Source organism: Malaya genurostris, unplaced genomic scaffold (genome assembly GCF_030247185.1).
Source record: "Malaya genurostris strain Urasoe2022 unplaced genomic scaffold, Malgen_1.1 HiC_scaffold_59, whole genome shotgun sequence".
Classification (NCBI taxonomy): domain Eukaryota; kingdom Metazoa; phylum Arthropoda; class Insecta; order Diptera; family Culicidae; genus Malaya; species Malaya genurostris.
In genome coordinates this window covers 1-23964 of record NW_026682691.1, presented here as the reverse complement: position 1 = coordinate 23964, position 23964 = coordinate 1, and the positions used below count along the sequence as shown (strand labels likewise).

Sequence of the window (23964 nt, the reverse complement as noted above, 5' to 3'; positions counted from 1 at the left end):
CCCAATTCTGCAGTCGGATAGTTTGTCATCTAGCCTCTGCCATGCATGAGCGAGCATAATTATCACAACAATTTTTATTAGTGAGACAGTCGAACCGAACAAGAGGCAACTACTTTCATGAACATTCAGCATAAAAAGCTTCGCATTCGAGGAAAATGCTCTCAATATTATTTCACATTGACGAAATTCAACAATTCGACAACAGCGAACCGATTTCAAGTAACTGTTTTGGATATTTTCTTCCATTGAAAGTACATTTACCAGAGCATCGAACCGTTTTTTCCCACTTCATATGATAGTTGCTGTCTGGAGCAACATTTCGCTGGCGTGCTACATGTTAGGCTGAAGCATTTGTCGTATTTTTGTATTTATAGATTTAATTTTAAACGGTACACCCTTTAATTAATAAAAATTAAGAAGATGAACATACTGAGTACTTTAGTGTAGTTCTTTTTGTGTAGCTCATACAATTTGATCTGTAGAGAACTAGCAATAAATTCACTTCTAGTAACTGTGATTAAGTCTGTTTAGATTATCTGTCAGTTTAATAAGCGTGCAATCCAAGCTCAACAAAAACTACCGGAAAATTCAGCACGTAAATTTATGATAGCTCAGGTGAAAGTCATCCGAATTATCTCAAAAATCAATACGTTTCTGCACCAAACAGCATTTGTTTACTCAAAAACAGCAGAAACTCAATTCAGAAGGCAAAACTCGATCGTTTTTCATATCCGGAGAAATCGTTCTGCTAATCAAACTACCCAGGATGTGATGAAGACATAACGATTGAACAGAGCTCCGTTGAAGTTCGAACATTGTACGGTCGGTGTTGATCATACTTTATAGAGATTCTGACTGCTTTAACAAATGAGAGTTAACATTAAATGGGGTTGTGGCATAGCCGTCTACAGGTTATAATTGTATTCTAATCGGATTCGAACATGGGCTCCGCTGTGATGAGTTATTGGGAGTGGTCGGCCTGGAAATGTAACGAATCAAAATGGAACGTAATCTAGAATAATGCACACTAAATTATCTCTTGATGGTTGATTAACAATTGAAACAAATGCGATTGCCATTCAATTTTCTGATTTGAGTTCAGCTCCGGAACTTACCGAATTTGATAATCCAAAACAGTACATCGAAATAGCATCACCATTCGTTAAGTCAGAGACAGTCAGAGTTGTATAAATTTATGATGTGTTTAGTGTTAGTAATCTACATTAACTTTCACCCGTTTCGAACTATCTCGTGTTGAACTGATAAGAATCGTTTTTATTTTATTATTTTTAGTCACCACCGGGAGAAGTAGCTCAGGCCGTAAAGGATGCCATTGACGTTGGCTATCGACATATTGATGGTGCCCACGTGTATCAAAACGAGCACGAAGTAGGCGAGGGTGTTAATGCCAAGATAAAGGAAGGAGTTGTCAAGCGGTATGTGATCAGTAAAAAAAAACTGTTTGAATCCAAGTTTATAAAAATTGGATGCTCTGAGAAAATCAATTGCACGTTTTAGTTCACTTTGCACATTATACCCCATAACTCTTGAACCGGAAGTAGTATCTAGATGAAATTCAATAGCAACCAACAAGGCCTTCGATTTAAATCTTAGTTGAAGAATATCGATTGAGTGGTCTCTGAGAAAATCGAGTGCACTTTTTCTTAATTTTTTTGCACATTTTACCCCGTTACTCCCGAACCGGAAGTCCGATCCTGGTAAAATTCAATAGCACCCTATGGGACCATAAGACCTTTCATTTGAATCTGAGTTTGTGAAAATCGGTCCAGCCATCTCCGAGAAAATTGAGTGCACATTTTTGTTACAGAGAGACATTTGCTCAGTTCGTTGAGCTGAGTCGAACGGTATGTGACATTCGGGCCACCGGGCCTCGGTTAAAAATCGGATTTCACAGTGATTGCAAAACCTTTCTATATGAGAACGCCAAAAACTTGCTAATTATTTTCTAAGTCAAAACCATTATCGTTTCCGTTATATAGTGAGGATTTGTTCATCACGAGTAAGCTGTGGAACACCTTTCACCGGCCGGAACTGGTGGAAGGTGCCTGCCGGACGACTCTGAAAAATCTCAACCTGGATTATATCGATCTGTATTTGATTCACTGGCCGATGGGATACAAAGAAGGTGGAGAGCTGTTTCCAAGTGATGCCAATGGAAAAACCGCCTACTCCGATGTTGATTACGTGGATACGTGGAAGGCTATGGAAAAATTGGTGGAATTGGGCCTGACAAAAAGTATTGGAATTTCGAACTTCAACTCGAAACAGGTTGAGCGCATTCTGGCCATTGCTAAGATAAAACCAGTAACGAATCAAGTGGAGTGTCATCCCTATTTGGCCCAGTCTAAATTGTCGGCATTTTGCGTTAGTCGGGATATTGTCATCACGGCGTACAGCCCACTGGGATCGCCCAATCGTCCTTGGGCAAAAGCTGGAGATCCGCTACTGATGGAAGATCCAAAAGTATAAATTTTGATCTTCAAACATTACCTTGATGTAGCTAGTTTTTTTTGTTTCTTACTGCACAGATTGTAGCCATAGCTAAGAAATACAACAAAACACCGGCCCAGATTTTGATTCGTTACCAAATTCAGCGAGGTCATGTCGTCATTCCGAAGTCGGTCACCAAAGCTCGCATTCAGTCGAACTTTGATGTGTTCAACTTTGAGCTAACCCAAGATGACCTAAATCTTATAACATCTTTCGACTGCAACGGACGCCTGGTGCCTATTAGCAGGTAAGATCTACTGTTCTTAACTGATCTTCATTTTGATTAAATCACTTCTAAACTAATGAAATGTTGTCACAGCGCTGATACCAGTTCGCACTATCCGTTCAATGATGAATTTTAAGGAAAAAAGTGTGATGTTTTTGGTGGAAAGAAAAACTGCTGCCTTGTGAACATGTGAATATTACTGTTTGCTTTTGTTGTTGTTGATATTTCACATTCTGATCCTGTTATTTCGTTTCTTGTTTACCATCGTTTAATGTTTCAACACTTTAACTTGTTTATGCTCGCAATAATTTCTTGTGCTATCTGCTTTCTAGTAGCCTTAATAAAACGCGGCATCAACGACTATTGGTTCTAATTATTTTCCGTTTAATGTTTTCAGTGCTGCAGGCCATCCTTACCATCCTTTTGAAAAGGACGAGTTTTAGCTGTATCGGATGGATCTATGAGATCTTGTTGATTAATGAAGAAAACTATAAATGAGAGGAAACAACACACACACATTTTAGGAACGCACCTTCACTTTACTTGCATTGGAAATTATAGTAAAAATGTTCAGTTTCGATGCTTAGAATAAAAGTTCAAATGCAACTGCTTTCCTTTACGCTCTAATCACAATCTCCTGCTCATCTCGTTCTATCAAGATAAATATTTCTCTTGTGCTACTAATTCCATTTAATGCACTACTTTCCGGCAATAAACGAATACGGTGTATCAGCAAAGTATTAGCACCAACAATATTTTTTCGGCATTTTCTCAGTAAGAATAATCTTTTCTAGGTAAGTCTATTATAGCAGATATTTAGTTATCTCGGTCGTTAACAAAGCAAAGCAAAATGTCACCACGAGATGCAATCTTCAATTGAATTGTATCGCTCTGTATATTAGTTAGTTGTTTTATAAGTTCCTTTCCCTCACTCATAACACATTACAAGTTGGTTTACAATTTTTCTTACAAAAAAATCACGGAATTGCGGAAGCAAATGATATCTTAATGGTATCACCAAATCATGTATATAAAAGGGCTTAAAAGTCACCGCTTGTGACTGAACACCCAACTCAATTCTTAACAATTAAAATTTGATTCCCATAAATAATACATTTGGCCAAAGCAACGATGGATAGAATGATGTGGTACGTAGTCTTGTCTTGGGTTTAATATTGCTATAGAAGGTGTGTTTCGAGGAGCTGGGATCGATTTGAATGATACGATCTTTCGAAATTCTATGTAGCTTTTTAGCTTCGCTGGTGACGTTGATATTGTAACACGTGACTTTGAGATGGTGATGGAAGCATACATCGGAGTGAAGACCGAAACCAGGTGTGTCGGACTGTCTAAAAATGCGCCGAGAACAAAATACATGAGAGGAAGGGGCTCTAGAAGAAACACTACGATAGGCGTGTTCGTGTATTTGGGCTCACTGGTGCCACTGATAATGATACCAGCAGAAAAAAAGAGTCGTATTTCAGCAAGAAATTGTACATACTTCGAAAAACGGGGCGTATGTTTTTTTGCATTCCACAAAAATTGCCTTTTTCAAATCGTTGTAACTCGGAAACCGTTAATTGTACAAAAATGGCGTTCAGGGAGAAGTTGTAGGGAATCGATTGGGCACTCTAAAAAAATATACACTGAAAAAAATGTTTCTCAAAATAACCCGAAAAGGTTAAATAAAAAAAATCAGAGTTTAAATTTTTTTTGATGATTTTTATTTTAAAGCTGTTATTAAAACCTACATAATGATGGCAATCCCAATCAGATTGCTGATTTAAAAAAAATCATGAGTCACAAGTTTTTCTAATTTCGATCTTGAAATTCTTTCTTATAACCCAATAAATTTCTTCCAATGATGAACAAAGCAATCGTTTTTGTTTGCGTTCACACTTACCATTCATTTTGACTGTGACGCAATCTCTTGATCCCGGCATTACTCTGCTGACGTCATCGCTGTTGAAATATTGAAGCACCTCGTTTTCTATCGTTTCGTTCCTGCTGCGTCCCGTTTGTTTCTTGGCTTTTTTTTCGTCCGTTGATTCTCTTGCCTCCGACACAATGTATTTGTTCGCCTTGAATTGGGTGGCTATTTTCTCCTTTGACCACGAGTTTGGCAAGACTGACAACAAACGCACTTTTTCATTCCTAGTGCAATCAGGCTTAGCAAACTGCTCTATCATTTTAGTAATCACTTCATCCAACTCTGCTGCTTTCGTTTCGAGTAGTTCTGGATCTTCTTCTTCCGCCGGGAACCCGAATATTTGCTTTTTTATACCTCTTGAAATATCCAAATATTTTTCTCGAGGATAATTAACATTCCGGGTTTTCTTCGTTGATATCGGAGACACGTTGATTCCTGCGATGCCCTTGTTAAAGAGTTCAATGTTGTGTGCTCTTGAATACTCCGCCGCGATTGATGCTTCAGAAGATGCTGAGTTGATTGAAGCTGCTGAAGGTACTTCCTCTGAATCGTATTGCGATGTGGATGGTTGTGGTTCCGTTGTTGACTGCCCTTCTGTTTCCGACGTATGACTTTCCTTATAAGCCCGTCTACGACAGCGATCACAAATGCTTAACGTGGTATTCAATTTAACCTTGCACTTTTGAGCTTTTAATTTTCCAATTATGGTTTCTGTTAATTGTTTCGAAAGAGATTTGTTATAAACTGATATCTGTTCTACGATGCAAACAGGTAGAATTTAGGTAAGCAATTCGCCGGTACGTACGTTGGTTGTAAACAGTAGGTACTTCGTTTTTTTCGTAGTTACGTTAGTTCTACTGTTTAAACGATTATCTTTCAACGAGAACTTGAAATTGCGAATGTATTTGTAAATTGTTTTATCTGTAACTTCTTCATTTTTCAAAAGGCACGGATGGGATAGCCATCAATCTGTAGGTTTTAATAACAGCTTTGAAATAAAAATTATCAAAAAAAATTAAAACCCTGATTTTTTTTATTTAACTTTTTGCCTTTCTCATATAGAAAGGTTATGCAATCACTTGAAAAACCGACTAGTGAAAATTGGTGTGTCATATACCATTCGACTCAGTTCATCGAGCTGAGCAATGTCTGTGTGTGTGTGTGTGTGTGTGTGTGTGTGTGTGTGTGTGTGTATGTGTCAAATAATCTCACTAGGTTTTCTCGGAGATGGCTGAACCGATTTTGACAAACTTAGATTCAAATGAAAGGTCTCGTGGTCCCATACGGAATTCCTGAATTTCATCCGGATCCGACTTCCGGTTCCGGAGTTATAGGGTAAAGTGTGTTCAATATTGTACACCGTCACTTAAACCGGCGAAACAAAAAACGTAAAAAAATTTCTAAACTGGTCTCATAACTACACAAATCGATAGTCATTATCAGTAGGCAACTAAACAAACCGATTCCGGCTCTCCTGGTTCCCGGTATCCGGTTCCGGAAGTACCGGAAATTGTGGTCATATATACCAAAATGGATCTCACTCACTTTTCTCAGCGATGGTTTGACCGATTTTCACAAACTTAGATTCAAATGAAAGGTCTCGTGGTCCCATATGGAATTCCTGAATTTCATCCGGATGTGAATTCCGGTTCCGGAGTTTTAGGGTAAAGTGTGTTCAATATTGTACACCGTCACTTAAACCGGCGGAACAAAAACCGTAAAAAATGTTGTAAACTGGACTCTAAACCGTTATTCCCAATCTTAGGACTAAATGAAAGGTCTTATGGGCCTTCCAAAAATTACTGCATATTTTTGGGTTCAACAAAAATTTAAACCGTCGTTTGGAGTACGATGCCAAATCGTATAAAAATAGTGAAGTTTGAACGTTATGTTAGTTGGTGACCGTACGAGCCGAATTCGATTATACCGGTTCTCGGGTTCCGGTGCTGGAAGTATATATAATGTTATACTAGTTAATGCACAAACAATCTTTTGGTTTCTTGCAAAAATAGAAGAACAAATTTTTAAATAGAATACCACAATATTATACATGAGAAAGGCATCATTACACCACTAGGTGGATTAAAACAGGTTTTCTATGATTACATCTAAAAGTTCTTATATATGCTGACGACATATGACTCTTCATGGAAATCAGAATCATTAACGACGCCGCAATATTCCAGAACGAAATAAATCTATTCCACGTTTGGTGCAGGAAAAGTCTACTCAGGCTCGATGTAAAAAAATGCAGTTCATTAACATTCAGTAGGAAAAATGAAACCTTATCTATAGACATACATCTAGGAAACCAACCTGCACAAAAATGTTAAATTGTGCGAGATTTAGGCGTAGTGTTAGACTCTGTAAGAGAATGAGTGTGTCTCCTTTGGGCATCATTAATCAACTGGCTTTATTCTCTAAGATATGATACATGTATGTGTGTTACAGTAAATGAATGTGTAGTAATATATAGGGGTAATTCACTACTCTTCACTACTTGGCAAAGTGGTTCTTAAAATGCGTCCCATCAATCTTTGATTAGCTGATTTCAATCGTTCGTCTCTAGGGGTGTTTCTGCACAACAATAATGCCATCTGGATATCGGAGCCATCCTGCGAACATCTTTTCAATAAGTTTTTCGATGTTTGAACAAATTTTTCTGAAAGCCCATTACGTCTTGGAAAGTGCGGGCTAGAAGTAGTGTGATCAAATGACCATGCTTGGCTAAATTTTTTGAAATCACTCGAAGCAAATTGTGGTCCGTTGTCCGTGTACAATACCCTTGGAATTCCGTGCACTGAGAACCAATGTTTTAATTGTTTCACTACTTCTTTAGTCGTTGATTCTTTCAATATGGCAAAGTCAAAGTATCCCGAGTAACTATCTGCTATCATCAAGTACTCATCTCCTTCAAAGTAGAAAATGTCTGAACCCACCAATTCAAACGGCAACGATGGAACTTCATTGTTTATGATTGTATGCGTTTGATTTGCTCGCTGATACATTTCGCAAATAGAACACTTTTCCACCATTCGTGTTATATCTGAACTTATTCCTAGCCAAAACAGCATTTGTCTGGCACGCCGTATGCAACCTTGTATTCCAGTGTGCCCGATATGAATTTTTTGTAACATTTTACTTCTTAGTTCGCATGGAACGAGAACTTGATGAGATTTAAATACGAGACCTTCGTACACAGCTAGTTCATCCCGAAAAGGCCAGTACTTTTTTAGGTTTGCTGGAAGCAATTCTTTCTCTGTGGGCCATCCTGCCATGATGACTGATATCAGTTGTTGCATATCTGTGTCGTTTGCGGTTTCGGTTTCTAGCTCTAATTTCGAAGCTTTAGACATCTGTAGAACAATATGTACTTCGAGCTCATCAGAATCCTCATTACTTTGTGTGTTTTCAACGTCTCTGCTCAGTATATTAGGTAATGGTATTTCTGATCCTTTTTTATATGTTATATCCAAAAGAATTCGTTTTAGTCGAGGAGGAGCTCTGTCCAACGTTTTTTTATAAATCGACTCCAACGGTTTGTGGTCGGTTTCGATCGTCAATTTTTTCCCGTATATATATTCATGAAATTTGTTGCATGCATATCGAATAGCAGAAGCCTCTTTTTCAATTTGGGGATAATTTGCTTGCGACTTAGTTAGTGACTTAGAAGCATAGGCTACCGGCCTTCCTCCTTGAAGCAAGACCGCCCCGAATGCTTTGGAACTTGCATCAACCGATAGTGTGACTTCAGCGTTCACATCGTAGAAGGCAAGAACTGGAGGTGACTGCATTAACTTCTTTATTTCTTCAAATGCCTGTTCTTGCTCGTTATCCCAAATCCATTCGTTGTCCTTTACGAGTAACCGTCTTAAGGGCTCAGTGATAGACGACAAGTTTTTTATGAACTTTCCCAGGTAAGTGACGGTACCGAGCACACGTTGAAGCTCGAGCTTAGTTTTAGGACGTTTTAGCCGTTGGATTGTTTCCAGTTTTTCTGGATCAGCTCTCAAGCCTTCTCTTGAAACCAAGTGACCGAGAAACTTAACCATATCTTGGTTGAATATACACTTGTCTTTGTTAAGTTTTAGGCCAGCCGCTCTAATTTTATCGAGAACTACCGTTGTGATATTGTTGAGTTCTTTTTCTGTTTTCGCATGTATTAAAACGTCATCCATAGAGCTTTCTACTCCTTTTATTCCATCTAGCTAAGTGTTTATTAACTTTTGAAACACTTCCGGGGCTGAAGCTAATCCAAAGGGAAGTCTTTTACACGTGTACCTTCCCCAAGGAGTTCCGAAAGCCAGATATTTAGATGTGCGTTCTGAAACGGTTATTTGCCAAAAGCCTTTCTTCATATCCAATATTGTAAATCTCTGAGAGCCACATACACGAGCCGAAATTTCTTCTATCGTCGAGAGAGGGTGGGTGCGACGGAGTAGATTTTTGTTGACTTGTGAGGGATCAATGCAAAGGCGAAGCTTACCTTTTTGTCGTACGAGTACCAGGGCATTGATCACTGGTGTCGGCTCGCTGATGGGTTCGATGACGCCTAAATTTTGCATGGAGTCCAGTTCAGCTTTTACATCTTTTCTAAGCGAGTGAGGGATTCGCCTTGGAGGATCACTTCTGAATACTGGATTCTCAACTAGATCTATGTCATAAACGAAATCCTTAACACAACCGAGGCCGGTGAATAATGACTCTTCGAAACTCACTTCATCCACTCGAGAAATCAGCTTTAAACGAACACTGGTTTTTCGACTCATGATCGGCATGACGTCACCATCGACTATTTTGAACACTGCACTTTCTTCTCTGCCCCGAACAATAAACGATATGACACTTTCACCTTTGACGTCAATTTTGTGATTGCTGTACGATACTAGTCTCTTTGTATTTGATGGCCTTAACTTTTCATTTAGAGTACAAAAAATATTGTACGGAAGCACGTTACATGCAGCACCACTGTCCAATTTCAAAAACACTCGTCTATTTTTCATCAGCACAGGTTCATACCACACGTCATTGAAATCTGCATCATCATCATTCACCGTTCCAATAAACAGATCTTCAACGGAAAGCTCGTCGTCTTCACACTCGACTGCTTTAACCTGTCGACTATTTCCGGCACTATTTGTGCTGAAACACCTATCTGCAAAGTGCCCTTTCCGGTTGCATTTCAGGCATGTTCTGTTAAATGCAGGGCATGCTTTCCGTTTATGCTCTCGTCCGCAGCGATTGCACGAAAACTTTTCGTCTTTTGGGTCATCTCGTATTTTACTATTTCGTTTCGCCACCACATCAACTTCGAGAGACTTTTCCAGCATCACTTGAGTTTGTTTCACAGATTGTTCGTAACTTCTGCAAATATCCACCGTTTTTTGGAGACCTATGTCGTCATTAAGTAACTGTGGAATTAATTTTGCATGAACTATTCCCGAAATTATTCGATCCTTTATCATCGAATCATGCATTATAGTAAGTTCACATTAGCGCTGATATCAAGTGATATACGGATATACTTGATATCCGATGATATCATGTGCGATATCACTTGATATCCCATACAATTTGATGTCAACGCGTACCACCATTTTGGCATGATATACGGGATATCATGTACGATATCATATCGAGTTGTCAAAAATCGCAACTAGCAACACGGATAATGGCATTGAACGCACTCATTTATCAACGTCACTTTGAGAGTGACAATAAACAATCATTATAATTTCTAATTTTTCAACGAATACTGGCGTTCGGAGACCATTGAATGCAAGACTTCAATTATTAATTGAATTGTAGGAGAGAAAAGCAATATTATTGATCTTACTCCTAATGGGAACATTCAATATGACAACTTGATTGTCAAACGATATCATTTCGATCATATGTGAACACTACCACGTGATATGCGTATCATCTCGGTATATCAAGTGATATAAGCGCTAATGTGAACATGGTATTACACTGTATGCACACTTTTTCGCTTGCTCACGCACACGAGTTAGAAACGTATCGAACGGCTCATCGGTATGTTGTACTATTTTTCCGAATACATATCTCTCATAAGTAAAACAAGACCTCGGTATAAAGTATGCGTCAAATTTCTCCTTCAGCACTTTCATGTCACTCTCTTGCTCTTCAGAGAGACCGAATGTTTCAAACACGCGAAGGCAATCTTCACCAATACAACTGAGGAAAGTTGCAGCTTGTATTTGTGTGGGCTTGTTGAGAAGTTCCGTTGCTATCGGGTACCAGTGAAACTGTCGCCACCACTGTTTCCATTTGGCAGCCATGTTTTCTTCTATAATCAAAGGTTTCGGAGGCTTAATCGGTGCAGCCTGGGCCGACATAACTTTCAATTCTGCACTTGGACTATGCATCGTTTCTGTGCTGTCCGTCTGCAATCAATAAGTTATACTAGACGACGATTTGATAGCACTTCTGACACCATGTAAGAGAATGAGTGTGTCTCCTTTGGGCATCATTAATCAACTGGCTTTATTCTCTAAAATATGATACATGTATGTGTGTTACAGTAATTGAATGTGTAGTAATATATAGCGGTAATTCACTACTCACGTTACAGACTCCAAGCTCACTTTTGTGGAACACTACAATACCATTATCAATTAAGCAAATAGTATGCTGAGCTTTATTAAACGCTTTAATAATGACTTCCAGGACCCATATACAAATAAAAATATTATATAATACATATGTCAGACCTATTTTGGAATATTGCAGCCTTGTATAGAATCCATAAAATATGATTCACGAAGAACGCTATTGAATCAATTTCTTTTATAAGCACTTCGTAAATTAAACTGGACAGCATTTCCTCTGCCATCATATGAAGCACGCTGTATGCTTATCAATATACAAACACTTGATGAACCTCGTAATCGTTCAATGTTTTATTTTATTAACGATATTATTTTCCAAAGCGTAAAATCATTTTCACTACTATCGCACATAAATTTTTATGTACCTGTCCGTCAATTAGGAACACCGAAATTATTTTTCGGGAGACACAATAGAATAAATTATGCAAAAAATAGTCCAATTAATCCAATAATGCGTCACTATACTCAATTTTGTAATCAACTTGACCTTACTTACCTTACCTAACAGCTATAGGCCTGGGGTGTCCTTTGCTGTATCAAGCATACGTCTCCACAAAACTCGGTCCATGGCTGCTCGTCGCTAGCCACTCAAGGCACGGATGCTTCTGAGATCACCCTCCACTTGATCCATCCACCTTGCTCGCTGCGCTCCTCTTCTTCTTGTACCAGACGGATTAGATTCAAGAACCATTTTCACTGGGCTGTCGGGCGACATCCTTAAGACATGCCCAGGCCATCGTAGACGTCCGATTTTAGCTGTCCGTACGATAGGTGGTTCTCCTAGTAGCTGTTGCAATTCGTGATTCATACGCCGTCTCCACGTTCCGTCTTCCATCTGCACTCCGCCATAGATTGTCCTCTGAACCTTTCTTTCGGAAACACTGAGGGCGCGTTGGTCCTCTGCCAACATAGTCCAGGTCTCGTGGCCATAGAGAACAACCGGTCTAATGAGCATTTTGTAGATGGTCAATTTCGTGCGGTGACGTACTTTTCTCGATCGGAGGGTTTTTCTGAGCCCAAAGTACGCACAATTCCCTGCCAAAATACGTCTATGAATTTCTCTGCTGGTGTCATTATTGGCGGTCACCAGTGAGCCCAAATACACGAACTCGTCAACCACCTCGATATCGTCGCCGTCTTCTCTAGAGCCTCTTCCTCTCATGTATTTTGTTTTCGACGCATTTATGGCCAGTCCGATATGCCTAGCTTCAGCTTTCAGTCCGATGTAGGTTTCCGTCATCTTCTCAAGGTTACGTGTCACAATATCAATATCGTCAGCGAAGCCAAAAAGTTGTACGGACTTTCGGAAGATCGTGCCACTCGTGTCGATCCTCGCTCTTCGAATCACACCTTCCAGGGCAATATTGAACAAGATTTAAGAAAGTCCATCACCTTGACGTAGCCCTCTCCGAGATTCGAAGGGACTCGAGAGCGTCCCAGATCCTCGGACGTAGCACATCACTCTATCCATCGTTGCTTTGACCAATCGCGTCAGTTTGTCCGGGAAACCGTATTCGTGCATTATCTGCCATAGCTGATCTCGATCGATTGTGGCGTATGCCGCTTTGAAGTCAATGAATAGGTGATGCGTGGGTACGTTGTATTCACGACACTTATGGAGTACTTGTCTTATCGCGAATATGTGATCCGTAGTGGCGCGGGCTCCAGTAAATCTCGCTTGGTACGACCCTACGAATACCTTAGCTATTGGTGATAGATCGCTTTAGCTCAAAAAAGCAATATCACCAAAAATTAATGTGAAAATGTTAAATATTTCTGTTAAGAAAAAATTGAGCAAAAGCACAGATTGTCATCTCATCCTTTGAGTCAATAAAGAATCTCTCTCTAATGGCTTCGACATAATAAATATAAGATGCCACGCTTTCTCTTCCAGATGTGATTCTTGCTTTCGGTAATCGATGAAAAAGCCACTAACCAGAGTTTTGTATTGATAAACTTAACAATATGTTAAAGAGTTTCTTTTCTAGAGTTCTTCATTTGGTAGAGTAGGATATATTTACAATTTGTATTTAGCCAAAGTAACCAAAATTTCGTAAAAAAATATTTGGCTTAAGAAGCATACAAAGTATTCTGAACAGTCCGTTTTTAGGGAATCACTCATACTTGAATGTTCACTCAACACAACAGAACTAACTTGGAACAGTTCCTTGTAAATCTTTTAAGTAGCGACGAAGTTTTCTCAGAAATGCGTTCAAGTTGCCAAAAAGTGCCACGCGTCCTCTATAGCTCTATTAAAGTGGGTATTTTTCAGGTACTGTAGAACTTTTTGTTGCTTGGTGAGACGACGCTTAAATTTTAATTTGATATTGATCATACAAATTTGAACATTCTTCACAGAATAATGTCAGTCCTAATCCATGATGGTAATCCTCTTGAACATTGATCTAATTAGCAAAATTCAAGGAAAATCTCTTTGTTTAACCTTAGCGCTTCTACATCACAATCTTTTCATTGATTATTTCAATAATTTTCAGATTTGTTAAACTTACACTCACAATGACCAATATTATTCATCTGACTCCATTACACACAATCCATCAACTGGTGAACGATATCAGAACTTTTTATCCTGCCTATTACTAGAACAGTATACATTCCGTCAGTAATTTATTTCGTTTTCGTTTAATTCTAAATTTAACCCAGTTTCCTCCCTAACTGCTGTCAAACCGTTTGTTTGAAGCTAGTTTCGAACCTAGTTTCAACATTGTTGAACTAAAAATCGAATCAGTTTCGAACCTGGTTTTTATATCAGGTTTGTTCAGATCCTCGTTGCTAAGTGCAATTTCGTTAAAAAGTGTTTGATGAAACTACTCTGGGTCAGTTTCAGTTTTCTCTAGCGAAAACGACATTAGCAAGCAATAATGTTGATACCCAATTGAGCACGTGACTCGAAATGACAAATAACATGAATCAAGTATGCATGTGAAATCTCTACACAAAACTATTCGTTGCGCGCCAAACGATTTTCTCTACGATCTAGTATTCTTTTCTTCGACAACCAAACACTCATGCAACTCGTTGCGCGCCAAACATCAATCGTAGATCTAGCAAGCATTGGTGACTTTTTCAACGGAAAATTCCATTCTCCATACAAGATAACTTTATGGATTTTTCCCACTTTTCCGGCAAATTTTCCTAATTTTTTAAATCTACGAACCCGGTGTGGATAAAAACTGATCAAACAAAAAAAAAAGAATCATGTAAATCCGTCCATCCGTTCGTTATATAGAGATATAGATAAATATATAGATAGCATAATAACCTGTTATTTTGGTAATTGGCAGAGATCAACATTAATTCCTGATAATTGAATTCAAAGTGAGCAATTTTTCTTCAATAAACCAACTGAAGTAGATGTTTATTTCAAATACTAAATAAAAATACCAACAGTACTATTACTAGCGAATATAGATCATAAAATGAAGCAGTGAGCACATGTACTTCCAAACAATCATCTAGCAAGCCTATGCCTACTTGCCATTACGTCGATGAGGACCTTGGACCAGGATTACACACAATGACATCAACGGCTTCAGTCAAAACCTCATCAACAATAGAAGAGGCAGCTTCCGCTATGACATCCGGTACATTCGTCTCTGGCATTATTTGTTGTACGTCCTGCTGCGATTCCACTACATCTAGGCGTCCAGTTACTGCAGGAGGTAGATCATCTGTTGGTTGCGACGGAAGCTCGACAACGGTACAAACCGACACATCTTCGTCAGCGTCTGTTGAAGGATCTGCGGTAATGACGATCATCGGTGTGGGTATGGGAACCATTTTTTCCGTTCGCGACTCGGGTAGTTGTTCACTTTCTATTATTTGAATTTCCAATAGAGTCGAACTTGAGCCAGTTAAGAGTTCAGGAGCTGTTCCATTTTCCGAGAGTGGAACTAATTCTTGTGGTAAATTATCGATAATCAAAGGTTCGGTTGATTGAATTAAAGTTGTTTCGGTTTGAATGGCCGATTCTGGTATATCGACTACAAGTATTTGATTTTGTTCGTCTTTTTCTTGATTTTCTTCTTCTTCTTCTTTCATTAAATCAGCTTCATTCTCTTCATAGATACCGTCACAAACAATGGCAACTGAGCTTGCTACCGGTTGCTGTTCCTGTGGATATTGCTGTTGTTCTTCGGATACCGGCAGGTCATTGATTTGATTCTGTTTCCCTCGATTCTTAGCTCTTCGTGGAGGCTGTGGAGGATTCATCAGCTGTTGCTGGAGCAGCATTTTCTCCTCCTGCAGCTGCATCTCTCGAAGTCGCTCCGTCAGTAATCGCAAATCGTGATCCTGTGACTCAATCACACTTTTCAGCTCCTCAATTTGTTGCAGATCTTCCCGGCGAGGCTCACGACGTTCGTATCGCATTCGCATTTCCTCGAAACTACGAAGAATTGAGAGAAAACGTTATTCAGCTGGCCCTCGCAGTATCATTGAAATGAATAGACATTTAAAAACACGGATGATCACTATTTGTTTTTTATATTTACAAATGATTTTACCGGTGTTAGTTACAATGTCGAATGGAAAATGAAGAATGGCCATTTCGCTTAAACTAACAGTAGAAGTCATACTCACAGATTCGTTAGACATCGACATTTTTTGTGTAGGGTCGTGATTTCTTGTGCGTTTTTCATGTCACGCGTTTCCAACCTGCTAACCTCGTACTGGTGCTCTTCCTGAAGGTCCTTGAGCTGCCGTTGATGGCCGACCGTTAGCTCTCTGGATTCATGTCAGGGTGAGATAAGGCGTTCGATGGAAGATTCAGATTGCGACGATGGACGATGTGATGGTGAGAAAAACAAAAACGGGGATGGTACATATTTCGGAACAATAAATTTCAGTAGTTCAATTTGAAACATCATACGGTACGGTTTAATGCAATCCAGTTTAAACAATGTCATATTTTATCAGGTTATCAACAAAACTAAATGTGTATTTCGAAATTTGTTGTAAAAAGTCCGGTTGGTTTCTATTGGCAGTTGCCGGTTGTGATAGAGAGTAAGACTGTTTTATGGTGAGTTCTAAGAAAACATCCTTGTATGTGGATATGTATTGGTAATTGTTATTGCGAATGATAAATATACATTTATCGGAACCAGCGCTTTCAAATATCTTTAGAGTTGTGGCGCTTTATTGTTTTTCAATTAAAATTTGTTTTCTTGTAAAATTTGAAAAATCGACCGACATTGTGTATTTTTGTGCAATCGAGTTACCCTGTCCATGTCGGGCCTTCTCTTAATCGAAAGTCCAACTAGCAACAACTACTGAATGAACTTGAACAGAGTAGACTTTGATCTGAGACTTGCTCTTTACGAAAGTTCTACCGAAGTTGTCATTGTTTTCCAGTATTGATCTCAGCAATCGTTTTCATCGTTTCGTTTTGCCTTTCCAATATAGAAAAGACATGCAATCACTATGGAAACCTGAATTTTGAGCCAGTTCCAGATTCCGGAAGTACCGTAAAAAGTGATCAAATACTGCAAAACGGAACTCACTTGACTTTCACAGAGATAACAAAATATACAAACTTAGACTCAAATAAAAAGTTTTTTGGTCGCATAGGTTGCTATTGTATTTTATCCGGATCCGACTTCCGGTTCCAGAACTACAATTTCAATGATAGGTAATGTGAGCTGCTGGCCATACGGATCAAGTTCGGCCGTACCGGAAATAGTGGTCAAAATCTCCAAAGCAGAACTTAGCCAGTTTTCTCAGAGCTGACCTAACCGTGTATAAAGTCCGGCTTAGCACACTACATTTGTATGATGTTCAACGAATTCTCAGTTTTGGAAATATTTCCAATACTGACTGTTCAACTTTTCGAACTTTATGGAAAGTTTTACATGCAGTAATATATGTTAAGTTTAAAATAAGTATGACATGTAACTTCTCGAATTAAAAATGGTCTAAAAAATGTGTTGTTTACTGAAAATGTATAAAACAATATTACAAATTCCACGCAATACTACCGTGATTTTCTGGCGCTAATATCTGGTTCGGCAGTAGCTGCAATTGCAATCGAAAAAGTAGTCTAATTCAAAGGATTATTTTTAAAACTCATCTACATCTCATAACTGATTCTACACAAGAGTCAAAACGCTAAAATTTCAAATGTAATAATCATTTGTTACATTCCTGCCCTGGAACACTCGTTCGGATCGTATTTGAAATCTGTCAGGTATTCTTTGTAGACGACAACAGGAAAAAACGTGTTAAGCACCGTTGTCGAGGCACTTTCGAAACAATAATCATTGTTATTTTTCACTATGCAAGGGTTAAACTAGATAAATGTTTCGATTAAAATGCTTCGTTGAAATGATAGGAATTTACAATACGTCAAAAATTGCTAATCAATCATTTTTGTAGAACAATGATTCTCATACAATGGAACATAAAATTCAAATTCACAACTGTTAAGAAAATCTAGTTAGCTTGCAACATCGTCCCTAAATGGGAGTCTTGATGAAGCCGTTTTGTGTTTTCATCAGAAATATATCGTAATTTCATTCGTAGTCTTCGTCTCATGATCAATTGGAACTGTTCAATTGAGGCTACTGAATAAGATCCTGTGCAATTACATGACTAATCTCGATTTATCCGGCGCAACTGAACATAGACAATTAAAGCTAGAGTCAATAGGAACATAAGTACAGCTAGCGAACCGGAATGTGTCTGGTGGAAGATCACAAGTGCCGGAAAAAGAGGATACGCTCCTTTCACAAAATCTACCAGGAGATGGGCCAAATTTGCCAACGGTTCTCGCGGGTTTGGGGTCGGGGTCGTGTTGCAAAAGTTGCTGCCAGCGTTAGTGTAGTAGTAGTTGTTGTTGTTGATGTCGCGACTTGTCGTAGACGGTGAAGGTGAAGCGAGTGGCGTATTTTCACTATTTTGTATGATGCTTTGTTGTTGGGTTTGATTTGATTTGGTTCATGTTCGGTCATTAAATAGAAGTAAACAAATATCATTCACGACAAAAAGTAATAAAACGTGATGTTTAAAGTTGACATTCAACCAAATGTGACAGCAGCGGAAGGCGCAAATGAGATTATGAGTAGCGATGAAAAGAAAAAGAAAAAGAAAAAAATGCGATTAACGTAAAAATGAAATGGTCCGCTACGCAGACGCATCGTCAATGTTGGTGGTTAGAGCACAATGACAAGATACAACAGCGACAGTCAACTCATTAGATTCTATGATAGAGCTAAGATCTGTCGAGGTCAGGACACGCTCCCCGTCCATTTCGTTGGATTTTTTTGTCTTTCGCTATCAAACCAAATCAAGCACAACAGTTTACTATTTGACAATTTTTCTGCTTCTATTCTTCTGATAGATTGTGAAATTGCATACATACAAAACGAGTGAAAAATGAGTGAATGTTTTTGGAATAAATGCACTCTACAGAGATTAGTTATAGAAGGAGTGACAATTAGAAACGTTAGGCTCTGGCTTTGGAACTGTCCTCCGAAAATGCTTAGTAGTTGATAAACAAGGAAAAACTACGTATGAAATATATCAAAAAGCATTACAAACATACTTTCAAAACATACCTGATTTTATTTTCAGCTTCCTCCATGCGGGTTCGTTGTCGGGATTCCATCAACTGCAGCGCTTCTTCCTTCTCATGTACCAATTGTTTCCATTGTTGTTCTAAAATATTGTTGAATGTCAATCCTTTAAACCTTCAAATCTTCAAAACCGTCAATTGATAATTTCACTTACCCAGTTCCTTTTTGTGGGTCAACTTCAGCAGCTCCGTAGTGTCCGATAGTTCACGAGCGAATTCCTCCTGTACCTGTTGTATCCTTAAGCTAAAATGCTGTTCCATGACCTGTTTTTCCTTCTCGTACTGTTCTTTCAGACTTTCTGTAAATAAGAAAGTTTGAAAATTGGTTCGTTCGTTTGACCATCACGACAGACCAATAATTTGATCCCTTTTAGACACTTCTTTGTCAAGAATTGCCTCATGTTCGCGTTCCGCTCGTTCTACAAACATTCGCGACTGCATAAGTTTTGAATCCGCTTCCGTTTGTGCATCGTCCATCGCTTGTTTCTGCTTTTTCAGTTTCGCCTTAAGCGAATCGATCTGCAACAAATTTTTATCGTTCGCTCAAAAGTAAAAAATCAGCGAATCACGTGATACTACTTACCTCATCCTTCAGTTGTTTCTCGCGTGTAGTGAATTTGTGGGTAAGCGCTTCTGTCTCTTCCAGGGCTTCCTTTTTGAGTTTCGCGATCGCGGATAATCGTTCCTCCATGTGCATTTGCTCTAGCTCGAACTTCAACCGACTCATTTCCTGAAGTAGCCGATCTTCCCACTGCATGGCAATCTCACCGCGGGCAATCTCAATTCGATTTAGAGCCTCCCGTTCTTTTTCACACAGTTGACTGTTGATGGTTAAAATAAATACTGTTATGTAAGAAACAATCAAACAAATTTCATTACTTACTATTCACAGCGACTTTTGATTTGTTGAACTTTCACAAGTTCGGCTTCTAATTTACTGTTCGCGATCTCAAGCTCTGCCTTCAATTTGTCAACCTGTCGACTCATGGCTGTGATGGCTTCCTTTTGGTCGAAGGTTAGTCCTCGCAGCTGTGAAACCTCTGTCTCATACGATCGCAGATGTTTAACCTATAATAATATTAAACTATAGTACTTGCTAATTCTTAGGAACCAAACTCCGCTACCTCTTCTAAATGTTTTTTCGCGTCCTGTTCCGAACGAACTGCTTTGTCCAGTGCTAACACGCGCTCTCGCTCGGCGGCCTCCAACTTTTCCTTGCAATGTTTCTGCATCGACCGAATCTTCCACTCACAATCCTCCATCAGATGTTCCTCCCGGTCGGAATGCACGGTACGTAACCGCTCGAAATCATTCTTCCATTTCACCTCTACCTGTGTTCTTTCCTTCAAAGCAATTTCCAGGGCCTCCGTAATGATTTTCTGTTCCTCGGCCCGTTCCTCAAGCAGCTTATCACGTTCTTCCTGCAGTTTTTGCGCCTCTGATTTGGCATCAAGCAGCTGACTGTTCAGCTCATGGGCCAACTGGCGTACCTCCTTCAGTTTTTCGTTTACCTCTAACAGCTCTACTTCTAAGTTCTGGTACTTAAGATTTAGCTCATCCTCTCGCTCGGAATATTTCAGTCTTAGTGCGTCCATTTGGGCGTTCTGCGTCCGCAGACGCATGTGGATGCCATCGCATTCTTTGCACGCCGCTTCCAGCTCCGCTTTGAGACCTGGCGAGAGAAAAAGTACCTCCATTACAGTCGAATTAATTAAACACCACCGCCAGCCGCAGGCTAACCAGGCTCAGCAGAGACTTGATTTCCCATTTTGTTCAGAAGCCCGAATCGCGAGTGAAATTTTCAAACGTCACCGAAAATGAGTGACTATACCCAGTGAAATTTGTAGACCCGCATAAGTCCGATCATCGGTCCGATTATCGGACCGATTGAGCACGATATAGGGCCGATCGTAGCGCTTCAATCGGCCCGTCATCGGACAATTCTGCACCATTTGCATCAACCGCGTCGACATAAAAAAAAGCTTTATGTTTACATTATGCATCGCTAGAGAAACAGAGCGAAGGAATATCAAACAAGGCATTTTCGAGCCGACATCTTCCCGATAGGGTGTGAAAGAGTGTTAAACATTCTTTTGTTTCGATCATAGAAGCTTTAACCTTTAGGTCATTCGCCTCTTAGGGCCAGAAAAACTCTGACCCTATGTTCGAGGTTGGAAATCCAACCCCGATATATCTCATCACCTGAGTAATCAGACATCCGCTCTCTGCTTTGGTATATCTTCACTCTTTTGTTCTACCGATACACTATGCAAGCTCGAAACGCATTAAAAAGCTTTCTTGCACGATGCGTCCGATGTTCGAATTTACTGGGTAGCGTGTCGCCTTAGCCTACTACGAACATGTGGGTGTCCACTTCTGTTTTTATTCGAACATCGTCCGAAAGCGCAAGCTGTCAAAATAGATTGTTCCTCGTATTTCGAACATGCAAAGTGTTTTACAAATTTGGCACTGAAATGAGAACTGTAATGAAAGTGAAAATGATTTCTTCCTATTGACGACTGCGGTGATGCTGCTCTTCCACTTTTTACCTGCACATCTATTTGCGTTTTGTTTTTAATTTGATGCTACTTTCGTATAAGCTACATCTTATCCTTACAACGCAATTATCAGATAGTATGTGTTTGGCTTGACGTTTTGGAATAGGAAGTGAAAAATCGTAAATAGTTAGCGTTTTTGACCCTCGAGTTATTATTCTTCTCATTCGGTTAACCAAAGACATTTTTAAGACAATTTGACTGATTAGTAACCTTTACAGCAATCAGTGTTTTCAATTTGACATATCGATGGTTGTCAGCGTCTCTGTAGACTTTTGAACGAGACTTCAAAGATGGATATGATTAGTAGTAAGCTACATTTTTTTCGTTTAAAAAAATGTGTTTAAATCATGTGCTAATAAAAAATAAATAATTTAGGTAATCCATTCAGTTCGGAACATTATTCCAGTGACTTGATATTGCAAAATGTAGAAATGTGATAATCATTTGAATATTTCAAGACCACCAGCACGATTTTTGAGCTTCGTTTCCATTGAATCCAACCAGCAGTATCAATTGTACTTTAGTATTAGTTCTAATAAAAACATGTTGAAACTTTTTTTTATATCGTTTATTTTACCCCGGCTTTAACCATTTTGGTCGTTCACCGGGTAGAAGTTATAAATTTTAACCGTTTTGGCTTAAAGAGTTTTGTGTTTTTTATGTTTGTTTTATTTTCCTATTCCGTTGTGGCCGCGGGAGTCATCCCAAGGGGGTCCAGCCCCCTTGCGGATGGCCCGCAGGTTTTCTTTCTTGGTATTTTTGGTGGGTTCGTTATGGCTGGCTCGCACACCAGGGTCCATCGGCTTTTTTATTTGCTCGTTGACGGTCCGAGTGTCGGAGCTGGTCTGTTTTGCTGGCCATGATGAAATTATGTTAATACGAAATTCCCTATTATAACAAATTATAAATCATAATTCCAGTTAAGGTTACTGAATGGTGGATCGATCAAGTGGAGGGTGATCTCAGAAGCATCCGTGCCTTGAGTGGCTGGCGACTAGCAGCCATGGAGCGAGTTATGTGGAGACGTATGCTTGATACAGCAAAGGACACCTCAGGCCTATAGCTGTTAGGTAAGGTAAGGTAAGTAAGGTTACTAAATTGTATGTAATCGAATGAATTTTTGTTCAATTATGCAACCGATATTTTTTTGGTTTTTGATTATAGAGGTTTTAACCTTAAGGTCATTCGCCTCTTCGGGCCATAAAAACTCTCTGGTCCTATGTGCGGGGTTGGGAGTCGAACCCGGATGGGCAGCGTTGAAAGGCATCGACTTACCCATCACGCTATACCCATCCCCTGCAACCGATTTCCAGTCACAAAATTTCTTGAAAGAAAAATAATTGCCTATTTTATATATTATTCGAATTTCCGTCAAATTCAAGAAGAAATTTGTTGACGCTTCAGAAAGAAAAAGAAAAGAGTGTTCTCTTCAACGTTTTTGTGAAAGAAATTCTGAAGAATAGTTATTTTAGTCATAAAATTCAGCCAAAGTATCAAAAAATTATTACGGCATTATTTGCGATATTCTATTATCGATAGAAAGGGTGGCACCGCCGGCAAGAGAAAAATTAAACTACTTTGCCCCCATTGATTTTTGAGGGGATCCGGTTTGACTTAAATGTTTGGCTGTAAAGTGTTTTACCTTGTTAGATCAACATATTAATACGATTTTTCTCCGTTTTCCCGATCTAGTAGTCCGAAACTGTCCAAGCCCTCCAGTGGAAAATCATTGAACCACATTTTTTCCTTGCTTGAAATAAATTTTTTCTCTTTCTCATTGATTGTTCGGAATTCGGCATTTTAAGATTTCCTCCTATTTACAATTACAAATTCAAAAACAAAGTTTATTTTGAAAAAGGTCGTGTTGAAAATTTCGGATTTATTTCGAATACGATAGTTAAAACAAAAAAGTGCAAATCGACAGCAAAGACTGCGGAAAGGCTGAACCAATTTCAACAAGCTTAAGCTTGTTTGAAAGGTCATTGATCAAGTTTGAAGATGAACTCGTTATTACTTCCTGTTCCGAAACGTCAAATCCATCAAAACGAACTTTTTTCTCCCCGCTCATTTTTCTCGGGGAGAGCTAAACCGATTTCTACAAGCTCAGACTCGTATGAATGGTTTTTTTTATTTAAAAGATATTTTATTCAGGCCTATTTGCGTACAAGCTTTACGTGGCCGATTTAGCTGAGTTTTTAGATTATTTTTTTTTGTATTGGATCTCATTGTCACCCTTCTTCTAGGGAGAGAGGAGCTTCCATTTTCCTCCTGCGAGGATTGAGGGGCAGTTTGTTCGCGGTTCGTCTCGTCATTTATTGCCGCATCGGTGGTATTGTTGTTGATTTCGTTGCTAGTTGCTGTAGATGCGCCTTGTTGTACAATGTTTGCAGTTGCTGGTTGGTTGAATGGTAAGTTGTTAACTGCAGCTGGTGTACTTTGTTCTATAGGGGATACGTTGGATGGTTTCGTTGAAGAGGATGCTTCACTGTTGTTGGTGACTGTCACAGGTGTACTGG

The 23964-nt window shown here is 39.2% G+C and overlaps 2 protein-coding genes across 3 annotated transcripts; one reads left to right on the top strand and one right to left on the bottom strand.

The window, feature by feature from the left end:
* Positions 1–1293: 1293 nt before the first annotated feature.
* LOC131440057 (aldo-keto reductase family 1 member B1-like) lies at positions 1294–3343 on the top strand (the record flags this gene model as incomplete). Its single annotated transcript, XM_058611149.1, has 4 exons — positions 1294–1436; positions 2001–2484; positions 2550–2758; positions 3135–3343. Coding segments are annotated over 4 exons (882 nt in total), but the record flags the coding sequence as incomplete, so codon positions are not given.
* Positions 3344–14644: 11301 nt separating this feature from the next.
* Positions 14645–21198, bottom strand: LOC131440056 (RB1-inducible coiled-coil protein 1). 2 transcript variants are annotated; one of them, XM_058611147.1, is made up of 9 exons: positions 20631–21198; positions 20015–20562; positions 19774–19958; positions 19474–19711; positions 19244–19409; positions 19046–19189; positions 18874–18973; positions 15902–16045; positions 14645–15707 (listed from the first exon to the last, which is right to left on the bottom strand). In XM_058611147.1, the coding sequence occupies exons 1-9, from the start codon at positions 20656–20658 to the stop codon at positions 14801–14803; spliced, it is 2460 nt and encodes an 819-aa protein (XP_058467130.1). In that variant the 5' UTR covers positions 20659–21198; the 3' UTR covers positions 14645–14800. The 2 variants fall into 2 exon arrangements, with proteins under 2 accessions (XP_058467130.1, XP_058467131.1); XM_058611148.1 differs by lacking the exon at positions 15902–16045 and having other exon boundaries at positions 20631–21197.
* Between the last annotated feature and the right edge of the window lie 2766 nt (positions 21199–23964).